This window comes from Coffea eugenioides, chromosome 5, assembly GCF_003713205.1.
Source record: "Coffea eugenioides isolate CCC68of chromosome 5, Ceug_1.0, whole genome shotgun sequence".
Taxonomy (NCBI): Eukaryota; Viridiplantae; Streptophyta; class Magnoliopsida; order Gentianales; family Rubiaceae; genus Coffea; species Coffea eugenioides.
In genome coordinates, this window is record NC_040039.1 from 5,609,819 (window position 1) to 5,628,446 (window position 18,628).

General features: G+C 33.4%; 1 protein-coding gene across 1 annotated transcript; it reads left to right on the forward strand.

Moving 5' to 3' along the window:
* The first annotated feature begins 3,881 nt into the window (after positions 1–3,881).
* Positions 3,882–14,829, forward strand: LOC113771078 (putative disease resistance protein At1g50180). Its single transcript, XM_027315701.1, has 4 exons — positions 3,882–4,490; positions 5,048–5,324; positions 13,432–13,769; positions 14,506–14,829. Exons 1-4 carry the CDS (start codon positions 3,882–3,884, stop codon positions 14,827–14,829), a joined length of 1,548 nt encoding a protein of 515 aa, XP_027171502.1.
* Positions 14,830–18,628: the final 3,799 nt, after the last annotated feature.

The following is an 18,628-nucleotide window of genomic DNA, read 5'->3' on the forward strand; positions in this document are numbered from 1 at the left end:
GGCTAGACTTTTCATTGCAAATACAATATGGTTTTTTTTATAAGTAAAAGTTTGGGTGCATTCGGCACGGTTGCTATCACAAGTCAGCGCATGTCTCTAGGATAATAGATCGTTTATAGAGATTCTTACAGATCACTCACTGACGCAACCCTTATATCAGCAGTCGATTCAAATACATGATTTTTAACCAAAAAGTGATCCGTTCTTATCAATTGAGCCAACTTGTGTTGGCAAGTTATGGTTGCATATCACATGCTAAAGCAAATACAATACCAGATGAAGTTGGGTACGAAAACTGCTGTAACTAATCTGAGTCCTTCCTCATCTCTCACACAAAGTCTAGTTAACCTATCCTTAGACATTATTAAGCTGTGGACCACCGATCTCGAACCGTCCAATGCTACACGATCTCTAATGAAGGTGACTGAGCTATTGTCTCCTATGTTGTCCAAGCAGTTTGCCTTGTGTTACTATAAGTACAGTTCAGAATCTTCTAATTAAATTACTGTAGATGTTGAATTATAAGCCGCAGAAAACAGGCGAAGATTTAGTTTCAAGTGAAGAGACAATTACCAATAAATGCAAACGGGAAATATGATTAAGCCATCAACTATGAATATATATGTGAAATTTAAGTGACAGGAAAGAGATAAATTTCAAAAGTAGAATATTTATGAGAATCAGAAATATATAATAAAAATGGTTAGTTTTATAAGGCTATGAGACCTTTTGATCCAATAAACTGACACTTAAAAAAAAATTGCATAATTCTCAGTTAGCATAGCGTAACAAACCGCGGAGCCTTTGCAACACTAGTAGAGACAATAGTTTCAGCCTCTTTTGGCTATAAGGAGCCACCAAAAACTTCTCGAAGGACTTGGATGATAATAATTCACATCGATGTCAATCATGAATTACTAGTTTTTATTAATGGAGTTGACTAGTGAAGGAGAATTCAAGTTGGTTGGTGGAACGTCCACAGCTTAATAATGGTTAAGGATTTGAAGACTAGACTTTTGCCTAGAAAATTTTACATTGTAAGATAGGTGACACCTTACAAGATTGATTCCAATAATTTTTTTTCTCATTTTAATGATTTCACAAGTGGTTATATATATATATATATATATATATGGTCAGAAGGGTGAGGATGACAGAGGGAAGTACGAAGGTTTGAAATCACTTAATTAGAAGCATGTTGGATCATGGAACAATGACTGAATGCAATAATTAGAAACTTATATATGATTCAGGGGCGGATTTAAGGTGGGGGCACTGGGGGCCTGTGCCCCCAGTGCCCCCCTTAAATCCTTATAATATATATACATATTTAACTTAGTTTTGACTATACCCCCACTTGGCCACTTTCCAAATTTTATTTTCTACTCTGTTCCAATTTGTCCACCCACAGGCCACAACCACCGACAGTTCTCTTTCTTAATACACAATTTATTGGTCCCACTTTTTTTGTCCCCACTTGGCCACTTCCCACCTTTCTTATTCCACACCCGGCGTCTCTTTCTTGGTTCATATTTTCCTTCCTCCGTTATTTCGTCCTCTGATTTTTTATTCCCAATTTTCTTCCTCCGTCATTTAGTCCGTTTTCCTTTCTCTGTCATTTAGTCCTCTGGTTTCTTATTCCCAATTTAGTCCTTTGGTTTCTTATTCCCAATTTAGTCCTCTAATTTCTGGTTTCATATTTTCCCCTCAAGACCCCAACAGAGCCACAATCGGGAGACCATCTACAACTCTGCCACCGATTTGCAATTCTTTCCACCAATTTTAGAAGACCATCTGACCATCAAAATCAGGTTCTAACTTCTAAACAATTACTTCTTATTATTATTATTTTAAATTTGTTGGCAAATATATTTCTAGAGCATGAGACTATTACTGTTTTAAATAAATTTGAAAATTGATTAGTTAATGTAACAACTAATAAATGGGTTATTTGATAAACATTTTAACTTGTGAAATGGTGCTTTTATGGATTATTGATATATAATTTATTTTTATTTTTCTTGATTAGTTTCTTATATTGGAGTTAATGTAATGATGAATAGAGGGCCATTTGACATCTATTTTAACTTTTAAATTATTCTTGTATGGATTCTTTTGAGTTTTTATCTAATTGACTTGATTAGGTTCATATGTTGTGATTATTTATTTGATATATTAAATTAGTAATGAATAAATAACTTTAAATTGTGAAATAGTTTTTGGATAGATTTTATTGTACATTTAATATTTTAATTGGATTAGTATCTTATATATTGATTTTAATTTCTTTAGCTATGGAGAGATATTTCAAGAGGAAATCAATGGAAAAAGAGTCATCTAATAAAGAAGAAGCCAAGGATAATGAAAGTGCAAAAAATGACAATAAAAGAAATTGTAAATAGTTTAGTTTGCTTTGTAAACCGTTATCAAAATATGAAAACTCGTCGTGAGCAATTGTAAATAGTTTAGTTTGCTTTTGAAATAAAATTATTATTACATTAATAATTTTGAGTTTATTTTTTTACGTTTTTCATGGATTATACGTATCATTTGTACTTGTTGGTGAATTTATTTATTTCTTTGCTGAAAAAACTAGAAAAAGAGTAAATAAAAAAAATTTAGTATTATTGTTGCCCCCACTAAGATTTCTTTCTGGCTCCGCCCCTGATATGATTTATGATTTTGAGAAATGACAAGAATGATAGATGGAATTGTTCACCATGCAAGTCTTGACAGTTTCCATTTTCAGTTGAGAAAGCAGCAAACACAAAGAGCTCAACAGTAGTGCCTTGTGAGGCAGCAGAGCTGGCAACCCTCGTTCGCCTAAGATCGAAAAAGGTCTCACTATGGTCAAGGATTAATTGAGTCAGTTGACCTTTGATTTGTAAGATTAGAGTAGAACAACGTGGTAATAGTGGAGAGGGATTTTGCCTCAAATTCTTGCAATTACTTGTATACATTTACATAAATAGAAATATATTTAGAATTAATCTTTTTTACACTTACAATGTATACGCTATTAGGTTTGGGTGGATGACAATCGTGCAAAAGTTAAAAATTTTGAATTTAAAATTCAATTTTTATACATGTATCATGGATATAATAGTGATAGTATATATATTATTAGTGTATATAAGATTTAATCGTATATTTATGTGTATATGTATGTATATGTTTATTCTGCTATGAACCCTGAAAAGTACAAAATGGCCACATCCCACTTCTTATTTGATAATGTAACGGTCCAAAATGGGGGAACCCATATGCTCGTATACCTGAGCTTAATTATTTATGTTACTTTTCTCTCTAGCTATGTACTCATTTGCTTATTGTAAGAAATCAAAGTTTTTATAAGTCATTTGGATATAGTATTGTTTGTGTAGTTCAACTCACTGAAAAAGTTAAATCATCTGATAATATAATTTGCACGAAACAAATTGGACAATGAAAAATAGGTTAGAATCATGACAAATTTAATGATGAGTAATTAGGCGGCAAAACTTAGTCCACTTGGTCCCAATTATTTCGCTCTTAAACTTAATGAAAGCATCATATGAACTGCTTTAATTTTCAAATAGGATCTCAAAATTTCATTTATCAAGGTGTTATGATGCAAGTTATCTCCGATTAAATAAAAGAGGAGTCTAGTTCTTCTGTACCATGCAATGTCTACTCAACCAATCCTTGTCCGTTAGTGAGCAGTAGAGGTTCCACCACCCCACTTGATCCTTTACTACTCAAATCCAATGATAAAAAATCAACAATTCATGTCTGTCTGATCTATTAATATTGTTTTTCTCAGTAGGTTTGCTCAAGGATCATCCAAGTCCTTTGAAGCTTTTGGCGATTCCTGTCAGCCTAAAAAACAAAGAAAAACAAAAATGGTTGAAGCTATTGTTGGCAGTGTGTTGCAAATACTTGGTCGTTTATTGATTGAAGAAGCCAAATTCTTGTCGGGAGTCACAGATCAGGTCAAAGGAATAAGCAGAGAGCTAAAGCATGTGCAATGCTTCCTAAGAGATGCTGATGCAAGAGAATATAAAGATGAAGTTGTTCGCAATTGGTTGAGGGAGGTCAGAAGCCTTGCTTATAGAATTGAAGATACTGTTGAGATGTTTGCAATTGAAATCGCAGGTAATCGGGGAAAAGTGATATTGACAACATTTGGTTCTATCTTTGCAGAGGGCAGATCTCGCCATTTTCTTGGGTTGGAGATTGGAAAACTTAAAACTGACATAAATAATCTCATTACAAGTTTTCGCGGATATGATGTAAGAGCTATGAGCGAAGCAGAAAGCTCAGGTGCAACTACAAATGACAATCTCAAGTGGGCAAGACAAACTTATGCCCATGAGGTTGAGGAATATTTTGTTGGGAAAGAAGAAGACATCAGGAAATTGGTGTCACTCATGGTTGACGACAGCAAGCACCATGCTATAATCTCCGTATGGGGCATGGGAGGTCTTGGAAAGACGACCATGAAAGAAAATGTAATATAGAAGTACAAGAGTGTGTTGAGTCAAACCAGAAAAATTCAAGAGAGAATTCTGTAGAAATAAGTTTACACAAATGGGGATCAAGACTTGATGAATTCAAGGCGTGTAATCACTTTCCTTGAAGTTTGATTGCCCCCACTATCTTGCTAATCCGGTCTCTGGGCAAAAACTCTAGGATACAATGAATTCTAATTAGACAACAAAGTAGCAAGTTCTTGGATTTGTCTAGTCAAGAATAAAAATGCTTAAGTTAGTTTTCTGGTGTCCAACCCATTGATTTATACACCCACAAAACACAGAAAACTGTTAGAAACTGTTCACATGTAACCTTTCAAAGAACATGCAGTTTCACTATGAAAAGGTGCTTCAAAAGGTGCAAACCTTTCCTATTTTGCAAACTACCTTAACAGACCATTGCTAGAAAAATATACAGGCATAGAGATGTTCAACACCGCTTTCAACATTTTGCTTGGGTTTGTATAACTCAACAGGCCCAAATTAGATGTATTATGCAGGATATCTTGATGCAACCTTGTCCTGAGAAGGAGTAGATCAAGAATATCGAAGATAGGGAGTTGGTTCGACAACTTTATCGAGTGCAAACAGAGTATAAGTGCCTAATTGTTCTTGATGACATTTGGTATGTGCATGATTGGGAGAATCTAGTTCATGCATTTCCGGTTGTTGAAGGGGGCAGCAAAATGATGCTCACAACTCGCACAAAAGAAGTTGCAGAAATTGGATATCCCTATGAACTCCAGTGCTTGAATGAAGAGGAAAGTTGGGAGCTGCTAAAAGCTACAATATCCTCAAGGAAATATGTCAAAGGTAAGACTATATTGCTTGAAAGGTGAATTAGCAATATAAAAAGGGACAAATGCAGAAAACATTCTCACATTTTGGCAAAAGAATTTTTGTTTTCCTTACGTTTGAAATGTTGATTTTACAACTCTTACAATTACAAATTGGTTTAATTTGGTCCAAACTTCTAATTCCAATTATTTTTTGGCCTGAGATAGCCCTGATAGGGTGTTAATTATTACTAATTTTATTGTTAATTTTCCCTTTGTTCTTGTCAAATATTGTTTTAATTATTAATATTTACTTATATTTGGTATTTGGATTTAATTTCAGGGAATGGAGTAGAAAGCTACAAAAAAGGGGAGACTCTATGGGAAAATGGAGACTTCTAAAAACTTCACAAACCTGGCCCACATTGCTAAGAAGAAACGTAAACAAATTTAAAGACACGAATTTGTGAGATGGTAGGGACTGTTTGAGAACTTCTCTGAAAAGCTCTAGGGAGAGAATCCAAAACAAAAAATATATATAAACTAAGTGAAATGTAAAGCAAGGATTAAAAAGCAGCAATTTATGAAATTTTGTTTTCATCTCTAAGCCTTCTTATTTATCCCCCCTCTCTGTCCCTCCTTCCCGTCTCTTCCCTTCACCACCACCTACAGCTCCCTTTAACCTTTCTATTTCTTACTGATCCGGTCCAACGATATATTAACTAGACCAGGCTAGATTATGGGTTGACCATTGAGCTGAGTTGAGTTTAATAACTATGCTCAAATGTGATTCTCCTAATTAGACATGACCAATGGAATAAAGTACCATTGCCTACTATTAAGAGTTCATGTAGCTATCAAATCATGATGCTTTTACAAATCTGTACATCATAAAAAAGCAAGAGACATTCAATTGGAAAATACCACTCTTTTATGTTCTTTGTAGAGTAGATGAATTATCTTTACATAATAGATAAATAATATGAGCAAAGATATATACTTGAAAATCATATGCATAGTGCAGCCAAAGTGGTGAAAAATAGTGTAGGTTTTTTTTTAATAAATATCAAAATTGCATTAAATCCACTCTAGTGGCATAAATTATTTTTTGATGCTATATGTGATTTAACCCCTAATGATAAACAACAAATGTTAGTGTTTTTCTTTAATATGTGGGTTGGTATTAAATTAATTAAATAATGTAGTAGATGAGGGGTAATGGTAGAATCATATTATCTTCTCTCTACTTACATCACTTGTTAATTACTAGTTGGGCCAAAATATTACAAGATAATTAGGTACAAGGGAGGTTAGTGTAATTATTGAAATCTAAAGGGAGGCTAATGAAATAGTTAGCAACCTCAAGGGGTTTCTGAACTTATCCCTAAATTATATTAGATATATAGAGATATAATAGATTTGAAACATAGATACTACAGATTAAAAAATTAATGAAATTACACTGTAAAACTCCAAAAAAAAAAAGTCAAATATATACACAAGCGATCCCAAAAACATCTAAGCATATTTCAAACCATCAAATCCATTAATTTACTTCTTCAAGCTCAATATAATGTTGAGATGTGATGAAATTGACCTAAACAATTCTAAATTTGGCAACTAAATCTAAAACAATTAAGATCTAACAAAAGAAATGAAGAATCTAAAGAAGAAGACTCTCATAGTAACCTATGATAGAAGAAAACTCTCACCAAGTAAGCTAAGAAGAGAAGAAATTATTTTAAGAAACTTTAGGAGATACTGTATGAAAGAAATAAAACCAATCGGTCTCCCTCACGAGGAGAAAAATGTTCATTTATGTGAAGAGGGAAATTAGAGAGAAAAAGGAGAATTTAGATTGAGAGAAAGTCTTGGTATTAATAAAGGAAGACAATTAGGATTAGTGTGAATTAAGAGCTGCAAATTGTCAAGAGGGCCCACTACCCCATGCAAATTCTCTTATTAGTCATATACTTTTGATATAATTTAAGTTCCCCCCCACCCCCCCCCAAATTTTTTTTTGAGAAGTAAAATGGATATATAACTACTTTTTTTTTATGGATAATGTTGAAGTACCAAATAATCGAAAAGCCTCTTAATTGGTTATCTATTTCCTTGGAAACTAGCTCGTTGCAATCTATTATTCATCATCTAAATGACTTGTATGGGGTGTTTATAAGAAATAAAAATGTACTACTTCAACACAAGTAGTTGTTTGATAGTTTGCTTGAATATTTGTACTCTTTAAATGAGAATGTACACAAATTGCGTATAATAGTAACTGTTTAAATAAAGTAGAGAAACTTGTTTTGTTAAAACGTAAAATTTTAATCATCATCCCAAATTCCCCTCGAACCTTTTTCTTTGTGTATCATTCATATAGTCACCTCCCTTATGGGCTTATTCTCTATTTCTTGACTTTTTTTAAGCATTAATTGATCATCAAAATTAACTTAAATACTATCCTTATTTGTTACTTTTATTCTTGCGTTGTTTGTATTTGTTTTTGAGCATAAGATTATCATTTCTTTGAAATGAAATTTGGCAGTTGATAAGCTGATTGATTGATGAATAACTAGAGAGTGAAACAGTTCTCAATGATGATTATTTGGTTACTTAGGTTGTGTTAGGAAATTGGTTTAATTTCTTTTAGATAAATTTCTTAATTTGTGTGGAAGTAACTAATTGGTTTTAGTTACTTGAAGTAATAGTCAAGAAATTTCCTATTTTGTTTAGAATTAAGGAGTTGTTTCTTATGCTGTACAAGTTTAGGAATTAGTATTGATTTTCTGTTGTTATTTGGGTTTTGACCAAATAATGTTTCCTATAAATAGATGGGTTGGTATTCTACAAAGGGACACACAAGAACACACAAGGGCATTATATAGCCTCATACATGGAGCGAGAGAGAATTCTTGGGAGATGAGAGATGATATACAAGAGTTCAGATTGGGTTCAAATTATATTCTTGTACAGGATTTTCCTCTCATAATAAAGAACGAGTTTCTCTCCGTGGACGTAGACTCAATAATGGAGTCGAACCACATTAAATATTGTGTGTCTTTTGTCTTGTATACCTATGACTTGTTTGTTATTAAATTATTGTATACTTGATATCTTAATAGTTGTTTTTTTGGCGTTTGGATCCTAATAAATAGTATCAGAGTTTGGTTGTGAGTTTGGGTTGCTCACATGCACTTGAATCCCAACATACTAGTATCAGAGGGAGGTTGATGGTTGGATCCTGGTCAACTATTGAGATTAAGTGGATTGGTGGTTATTACCAATTGGACAATTTAATCGGTGATGTTTTTGTTTCAATGGCATGGTAAAAAACATTGACGGTAAAGGATAGAAAGTCGAAATGATGGAGATACTTGATAGTGAATTTAGACAAGTGATTCACAGGTTAAGAAAAAGGTGGAATCCAATATTGATTTTGGACATGAATCGGCGAAAACTTTCTCATAACTCCATCAGTTGATACTTCACCTCGAATGGTTATTAGATTCGGATTATGTTCTTTAGGTGGTGTGGCATGTGTCCTAAAGAAATAAAAAGATCTAATTTTTATGCATCAGAAGACTCTGACAGTTACGAGTTTTTCGTTTTAGGTGGAGTCTTGAAAATCACACATAGCAAGACAGTCCTAAAAATGGGAAGAAATATAGTGATTTTACCACATGGTTGTCTCAATGATTAGGGTTAAAACTCATAAAATGGGGTATCGGGTTGCAAGTGATGGTAAGAAAAAATCCTGCAAAGGAAAATGGTAAATTGAGACACATTTTCGCAAGTTAGCTGGAAGTTGGATAAAGGGTAATTACACATGTTCATTTATCAATTGAATCAATTTGGTGTCAGGACTATATTGATTTGGATGTGTAGTTCGATACCATATTATTTGGTAGTTGAAGGCAAATAGTTGCTAAAAGAAATATTTGCCAAGGTGGAGATTTGTTAGGAAATTGGCTTAATTTCTTTTAGACATGTTTCTTAATTTGTGTATAAGTAACTAATTTCCCAATTGGTATTAATTATTTGAAGTAGTAGCCAAGAAATTTCCTATTTTGTTTAGCATTTAGAAGTTATTTCCTATTTTGTACAAGTCACATTTTGCAAAATGACTTTTTTCATCCCTCACTTTAAAAGTGTATTTTTACGTTCCTTACAAATTCACATTGATCAAATTTGGTTCCTATCTAGGTTTTCGACTAGTTTTTTGTTGGTATCTATCACGTGATCATTTTTTATGGGCAAAATTGTCAAATCAAAATTTACATAATCTGATCCATAGTCCCTCACATTTCATAAAATAATTTTTTTGTCTCTCAAATTTCACAAAATGAATTATTTCGTCTCTCACATTTTATAAAATGAATTTTTCATCCTTCATATTGTACAAAATAAAATTTTTCATCCCTCATTGATCATGTGTATGAATAACTTTTTTTTAAACTCATATATATATCTATTTGATTTCACTTGAATAATGCGAATAGCATGTAATATATCTCTGTTCGATTTTGCCTGAATATACTGTTTAGGTGAAATTAAATAGATATATACAGGAGTTTAAAAAATTATTAGTTTTTCACTCATGTTCATTTTTTTTACTCAAAAATTAAAAATAAAGAAGACATTTAATTCTAAATATTATCAAGTGTTTATATCGAATTAAATTTGGACAACAAAAATAAACAAAGAAAAAATATGACAAAAAGAAGTAAGTGATCGATACTTTCAAAATTTAAGACAATTACAAGGCAACAAATTCAACTATTGGTCTTAAAGGTGGCGAGTAAAAATTTCATATTTAAACTGTAATGTGTTAGCATGACTATAAAATTTGAATTAGAACCGATTAATTAGATGTCCTTATTACACAATTCAATAAATGAATTATTACAAAAAGAGAAATGTTATAAATATTGAATTGATTCGCATGGTAAAATCAAATATATATATATATATGGGTTTAAAACAAAATTGTTATATTTAAACCCATGTACATATCTATTGAATAGCATATATACAATTACAATTAGTCTATTTAGATGAAATCAAATAGAGATATATTACATGCTATTCATACTGTTCAGATGAAATCAAATAGATATATACATAGATTTAAAAAATAATATTTATACACATGGTCAATGAGAGATGAAAAAATTCATTTTGCAAAATATAAGAGATTAAAAAATTTATTTTGTAAAATGTGAGGGACGAAATAATTCATTTTGTAAAATGCAAGGGACTATAGATCGGATTACGTAAATTTTATAACATTTTGCCTCTAAAAAATAATCACCTGCAAGACACGTGATGAATTATGACAAAAAACTAGTCGAAAACCTATGTAGGGACCAAATTTGACTAATATGAATTTGTAAGGGATGTAAAAATATATTTTTAAAAGTGAGGGACGAAAAAAGTCATTTTACAAAATGTGAAGAACATTTTGAATGATTTTTCCTTTGTTTAGAATTAAGAAGTTATTTCTTATTCTGTACAAGTGTAGGAATTAATACTGGTTTCCTATTTTTGGCCAAATAATGTTTCCTATAAATAGATGGGTTAGCATACTACAAAGGGACATACAAGAGACACACAAGAGACATACAAGGGACTCATAAGAACACACAAGAACATCATGAGCCCTATACATAGGGTGAGAGAGAGTTTTTCAGAAATGAGAGATGGTATACAAGGGTTGGAATTGGGTTCAAATTGTATTTTTGTATAGGATTTTCCGCTCATAATAAAAAACGAGTTTTCCTCTGTGGACGTAGACTCAATGGTGGAGTCGAACCACGTTAAATCTTGTATGTTGTTTATCTTTCAAACTTGTGGCTTATTTGTCATCAAATTGTTGTATATTTAATATCTCAATAGTTGTTTGTTTCGTGTTTGGATCCTAACAGGTTGAAAAAAAATGAGCTGTGACATTAAAAATAAGAAGGTTACGAAATATTAAAGTTCATCATGAAAAACTATAAAAGTTACTATATGCATTGATGGGTTTTTTGATATAAGAGCAAGTTTAATTCCAATTTATACCCATTGACTGCAAGTATACATGCCAAACTAGTAGTTTAGGGCATTAATCGAGTCGATCCCAAGGAGGAGCAATGTCTACAAGTACTAGGTCCTTATTTTCTCTATTATTTAGACTTATAATGAGATTGAGTAGAAAAATTATATTTGCTACTGTCTATAATCTGATTTAATAAATGCAAGTTACAATTGGAGAAAATTCACTAAAAACTTGAATCTAGGGATGTGGATTCCACTTATGGCACAAAAGATCTAAATAAATGAATTTAACACTTGTTACTACTCTTGTTTAACAAGAGATTCATCTCCAAAATTGCCAAAATTTCATTCTCATGATAATAAGACTTAGAACAGTCTAGATTTCTCTAATCTCTTGATTAAAACTAAATCTGCTCTTGTTCATGCATGAAATATAAAATTAATCCACTTGAATGTATTTCTATTCTCATGAACCTAAAACTCAAGTTCTACTCATGTTATTCCATTATTATTACCAATTTTCATTGAGTAATAACAACTAATGACCTGCTAATGGTGATCAAACAACAACAAGTAATTAATTTGCACAAGAAGACAAGTTAATACAAGATAAAACAAGTGTAAATTACATTCAATTCATATTACTTGGTTATAAGTTTCATCTACTCCCTAGATATAGAAAATTAGCTACTCATGAATGATATAATAATCAAACTCATAACTTCATTAATGGAAAACATCATGAGTTACAAGTATAAGAAGGATAAAGAAAAGCTTAGCCAAGTTAATGGTGAAACTCTAAAAATTCTGCTATGTCTTGCACTAGATGATTACAAAATGAAGTCTCCAAGTGCTCCTTGCAATAATTGCTAGCTAGACAGAATTCTCCCAAGTAAGAATGCTAGCTCCATAGATATCTAACCTCCCTTGTTTTTCTGCATAAAAACTGCTCAAAAAGCTCCTTTCCACTAGTCAAAATTTCCATCTCTGGATTCCAAAATCTAAAATTTGTTAAGATAGTAAATAACCAATGTTTTTGACTTGACAATAAGCCATCGTTTCTACCCTTTATCTTCTGAAGCATGTGCAACCAAATTTCCTTGCTAAATATAGCTAGAAAGTAGTATGAACACAAGAGAAATGGCTGAGCAAATTACAGAATTTCGGCTACAAAACATGACTTGACAAAACGCGGCTTTAAGCCACGTTTTCATGACTCTCGTTTTCAACTCTGTGCTTTTGGCCTCGCTTCAGCTAAAATTTTCTCTATGATGGATGCCGAACTAGCTTTTGTGTAAAACATAAAAGTTGTATCGCTTTGAATTAGCTTTACAATGCTTTAAGAATCATCCAAATCGGAGCTCTGTGGACTGAAATATGATTGAAATACTATCACCTGGTCAAACCCCTGTTTCAGTCTCGTTCATAGAATGCAACTTCTGTATTTCGACTTTTTTTTTCACCAAGAAAACAGAAGAATTGGATTTCGATGTCTTCATGCCAAATATAGATCTCTCTCTTAGCTTCAAAATGGTATAAAGATCACCTAAATCCGATATGTGTAGTTCCAGATATATCCAAAATACCGAGGAGTGTCAAAACTGTCTTGAACTGCATTTCTTTAATTAAACATTTTTCACTTCATTTTTTCTTTATACACTTCAATTCATCACTAATCTTCAGATTTCTTCTCAATTCATACCATTTGATGATTGAATCAGCAATCCTGCAAGAAAATGAAGTTTTTACCCTTAAAATCAATAGAAATGCAATGTTAGCCACTTTAATTAAAAATGTATATTTTTACCAAAACCCTTATTATTTTAATTATAACCTAGATTAAACTACTGAAATTAACTGATAAAATGGACTTAAAAACATGTAAAATATACTCTTATCATGCATTTTGAAGTAAAATGATTAATTAATTGTTTTGTTAGTAAAATTGAGTATACCATTTGTTGTTAATCATGAAATATATTTACTATTTCTACATGTTAGTACTATTACTTTCGCCTCCACTAAGAATCATTTCTGGCTCCATACCTGAATTAGATCAACTTTGACAAGTCATATATCTGTATGTTTTTTTTTTTTTGGGTTAGATCTCAAGATTGAAAAAAATCTAGAGGCCGTTGGCATCGAAATGGTACGCAAGTGTGGGGGTCTACCATTAGCACTTCATGTGCTTGGAGGAATTCTCAAAGATAAGGATTCATTGAGAGAGTGGAAAATTGTGAATGCAAATATTGGTTCATGTCTGAGCACTAGGAAAGGCAATGAAGAAGGATTAGCTGGAGGACCGATAGCTAGAGTATGGTCTCTGAGTTATAATACCTTGCCATACTATTTGAAACCATGCTTCCTTTACTTGGGCACTTTTCTGGAGGACGAGTACATAGATGCCAAAGAACTCTACCTACTATGGATTGCAGAAGGCATGGTTTTATCACAACACTGAAAAAATGGAGACATTATTCAATGTTGCAGAGAGGTATTTGATTGAATTAGGGCAAAGATCTATTGTTCAAATGCAAGTCAATGGATTTTCAACCTTGTGTCGTGTTAGGAAGAAACACCTCAAGAGAGTCCACCAAAGAACCCAGTATGTAAGTCAGGAACCCAACTCTGACCCAAAAGCTTAACCTATTAGGTATTGGGCCCTTACGTATATATTAACCGCTCTTTCTCTATCTCTCGGATCAATGTGGGACACAACCCTTTACTTATGAATCTAACAAGAGTAACCTCCACATTAAACCCAAATTTATAAGCCTTTTTTTTCGAGTCCACTTTAATACTCAACGCAAGCCCACTTTATCACTTAAGATCATCTCTTCTCCCAATCATGGACCCACTCTTCTTCAACATCCAAACTGCATTCTGGACCCCTGCCAACCCTTGACTCCTTGGTCTAATCCCAACCGGACCCCTGCCAAACCCATGGCACACCTGGTCCAACACTAGCCAAACTCCTTGGCACTTTGGTCCACCACCAAGAAGAGAATTTTCACTTGGTCCAACTCCGAGAAGAATCCACTTGCCCATGAGTAGCCCAGTTTTTGCAACCTGAAGCTCTGATACCAATTTGTTAGGGAGAAACACCTCGAGAGAGTCCACCAAAGAGCCCAGTATATAAGTCAGAAACCCAACTCTGACCCAAAAGCTTAAGCTATTAGGTCTTGGGCCCTTACGTACATATTAACTGCTCTTTCTCCATCTCTCGGACCAATGCGAGACACAACCCTTTACTCATGAACCTAACATGTCGCCTTCATGATGTGATGCGAGACTTTTGTTTAAAGAAAGGAAGAGAAGAAGAATTTTCTGAGGTCATAGATCTTCGGGGTGTCGAGAAGCCCTTGTTGGATTCCTTTTCTCACACCAACAATGATGCCTACAGATTAGTCGTCCACATAAATACCAATGTTGAAGCCCCTATTAATGCTAACGCTATTGTGGAGGATTTTAAAACAACTTCGTTGTCTTCTTTTTCGCAGTAGTGATGATGCTTGGTGTTCGAGAAAGAAAATCATCTGGGCTGAATGGTTAAATGTTAATTATAAGACCTTCAAATCGCTTAGAGTGCTGAAGTTTGAAAAGTATGATTTTGAAGGGCAAGATATACCCACATGTCTAGAGAAACTCATCCATTTAAGGCTTTTGAGTTTTAGAGGCTGCAATTTCGACTTAAGTGGTCTTCCATCATCAATAGCCGAATTACTATTCCTCCAAACTCTTGATCTACAGGTAAGCTAGTTGTCGAAGATGCCAAATGGCTTTCTGTATGCATTAAACGTGATAGAAATGCCAAATGTTCTTGGAAAGATGAAAAGGTTGAGGAATTTATATCTTCCTACAAGTGCAGGCATTGAAGTGAAATAAAAGTTCGACTGTATGGCTTGAGTGAGTTGGAGAGACTTGATGGATTCCGAAGTGATAGAGATGAAATTGCTGATCTTTATGAACTACCGAATCTTCGAGTACTTGATGTAGCTGTTACTAATAATGAGGGCCTTTGCGCTATCACAAACTACATGAACATGAGAGGGAAAAATTTGCTGGAGATATCACTTACCCTGAGTGGCGTTTTATCTATTGAGTCAGAACAGGGGTCTACTCTCCTAAGAAGTCTCTTGGCCGTTGAAAACCTACATCATTTGTACCTAAGAGCAAGAATAAGCAAGTTTCCCCATATGAAGAGCAGCTCCTCCCAGGCTTGGTCAAGTTGGCATTAGAGTATACTCGAATTGAGAAGATCCAATGGAATCACTAGAAAAACTTCCTCAATTACAATATCTCGCATTTGATATTGAGTTTTACGGAGGAAAACATTTTATCTGTCATGAATTGGTCATTCCTCAACTTCGACATCTCAGAATTTCTGACTTGTTCAGTTTACGTAGCTGGAGAGTGGAGAAAGGTGCAATGCCTAATCTTTCTTGTCTACAGATTTCTAGATGCCAAATGTTGGAAATGATTCCAGAAGGATTGAAAGATGTTGCAAGCCTCGAAGAACTGACTATTTTTGGTTTGCCTCGTACTTTTGTTGATAGACTTAAAGTTATAGATGGTCGAGAATGCAAGGATTTTGATAAAATCAAACACATTGCTTCAATTACTTTTCAGCATTGTTGATGCAGTGATAGGTACATATCATGTAATCTCTTCACTTTTCGACTTTTGTGTTGAGCTTCATTACCATTTATTGACGGATAACTAGAATACTTCATACTAAGCATTAAGCCAAGTACTAGTGTAATTAAAAAGCATGTCCTTTTCTTTTTCTTTTTTCTTTAATAAGTTTCATTGAATCTAAATGTCTAATTGGGAAGTGTTAATTTTTTCCATGCATACTTTGCAGGGATAAATGATTCGTGGCTAATGCTTGGTTTTTATATATATTGGAGGGCATCAGATGGTCCCTGAGCTCTGAATGAGATATATACAAGCTTGAAATGTTTCCAAGTTGTGCTCAAGAAAAGCTTAAAAGGGTTTCCTTGTCTTTTTCTTCTTTTTTTTGGCAAATTACATTTTACCCCCTTGTGGTTTAGCGTTTTTTTACATAACCCTTCTATGGTTTCAAAAGTTATACATAACCCCCTCATAATTTGGATTAAAGTGTCAAAGTGACGGAAATAATCATTCGTAACGGAACTTCTAAAAATGTCGAAATTACCTTTATAAATACATGACACATTAACCCCGTATGATTTTTATATTTTACCATATAACGCCCTTATGGTTTAATACTTTACCATATAACCCCCTTATGGTTTTCAAAATATACACATAACCCCCTTTCGTTAATAAATAATTTTCAACTTTACATAAGAGTATTTTTGACATTTTAGGTGACTCCGTTAAGAATGATCATTCCCGTCACTTTGACACTTTAATCTAAACTATGAGAGGGTTATGTATAGTTTTTGAAATCATAGAGGGGTTATGTAAAAAAAGGCTAAACCACAAGGGGGTAAAGTGGAATTTGCCCTTTTTTTTTTGTTTGGTTATAAATATCGGCAAGTGACACAGATTGGTTTGTTTACTTTGCAAATAACTACATTTTGATTTGGAGGTTGTTTCTAGTTACTGATATTGTTGTTGATAATTATTTCCATAAAGTATTGTCGGATGACTTGTTTATATGCAAATGTGCCCAAAATCATGGTTCTGTTTGGGAGTGAAATTCGCTTGCTGATTATGCCTTCTCAGGAACTTGCTTACGTCTGAAATTTTCTTGTCCTGTTTTCTCTTTTGCACTAGTCAGAAAACTGGGCTTTTTAGCCTGAAGCTCGGATCAAATTAATCTGTACTCAACTGAAGCTTGGCTGATTAACAGCTGATACATATATGCAGTGATCTTATGAACCAATCAAACAAACTAATCTCAAGTTTCTAAAGCTACACAACAGTGATTCATCATGCTCAATTTTCTGGCCTGGGAGGCATTCTAACCAGTGCCAACTTGAACTGAAGAAGTCTTGATACAAAAAAGGCATATTATTTCTGATTTAAGTTTGGAATGTATTGATATCTGAAGTTGCATCAAGTCTGATGAAGTTTGAGTTACATACTTTAATGGACATTATTGGTCATCTCTAATGGAAAAGCCTAAATATCAAGCAAATATGATTGGTCTTCTAAATCACAAATTAGGCAACACTGACAACTACAGGAAAGAATCCAGCTTGTCCTTTTTGTATAATTTGTGCTGGTTTGCATACTGACCATAAAGGTAGAACCAAGGGTACTGAGACTAGAAATTGGTAATCATGAAAATCAATTTCAATTTCAGAAAAATTTTGGACCGGTGATTTATGATTTGTTTAAGACTCTATTAAAAAATAGTTAAGTTTTAAAAGTAAACACTAAACTACTTAATTAGGAAGCCCCTAAAATTTACTTTGTTAAGTTTTAGTTCCTCATCTATTTCAAGTCCCAAAATCAGCCCCTTGATAATAACAAGCATCAATTCTTGGTTCTTCCGTTCATGTCTAACATTAAAGTTGACGGATTTGAGGCAAAATTTTGACAAAATCAAACTATGTAAATAGATGATGGACCAATTTTTTGCACTTTTCTATCATGAAGGGGTCAATTTGAGACATTGAATAGATGAGGGGTTAAAAGTGATGATAAGAAAGTTTAGGGACTTTTTAAGTAGTTTAGAAAAATAAACAAGCTCAATTAAAATCTAGCAGTTAAATAATATGCGAAAAGGCTATTCGTGTCGCCAGCCTCCCACAGCAGTCAGTTTCTCGGTATGGGCCGTATGGTGCATAATAGCTTGCAATTCAGGAGATGAGAAGAAAATAGGGGCACAGCCACCCTTTAAGTGTTGAAATTTGTATTAGTACCCTCTAAATTCTGAAACATTTCATATCAGTCTTAGCCCTCACCAAGTCATATTTGTTACTCTTCGAAGTTTATTTTACCCATCTTCCACCTCTCCCCACACCCTTCTCGCACATCGAGCAATAAAGCAGATGATTTGAATCCTAAACCTGATAGCAGAAAATACTCTAATGGCCCTCCGTTGGCATTGAGCCGATCCTAATGGTTAATTCGATATTATCTGTAAATACTAGCAAACTGATAGAGTAATTTTATAGCAATTGAATATAATAAAGACTAAATCTGTACAAGTTTAATTATGTTTGGCTTGTATAGCCTTCGACAATAATAATTCAATGCAATGTGTCGCGCATAATCGTCTTATTGCTTGATTAGCACAAAGGAAATCATTTGAGTGAAGGTGAAATTAATCACTAGTCAAACCTAGAGTTTTTTTTTCTCTTC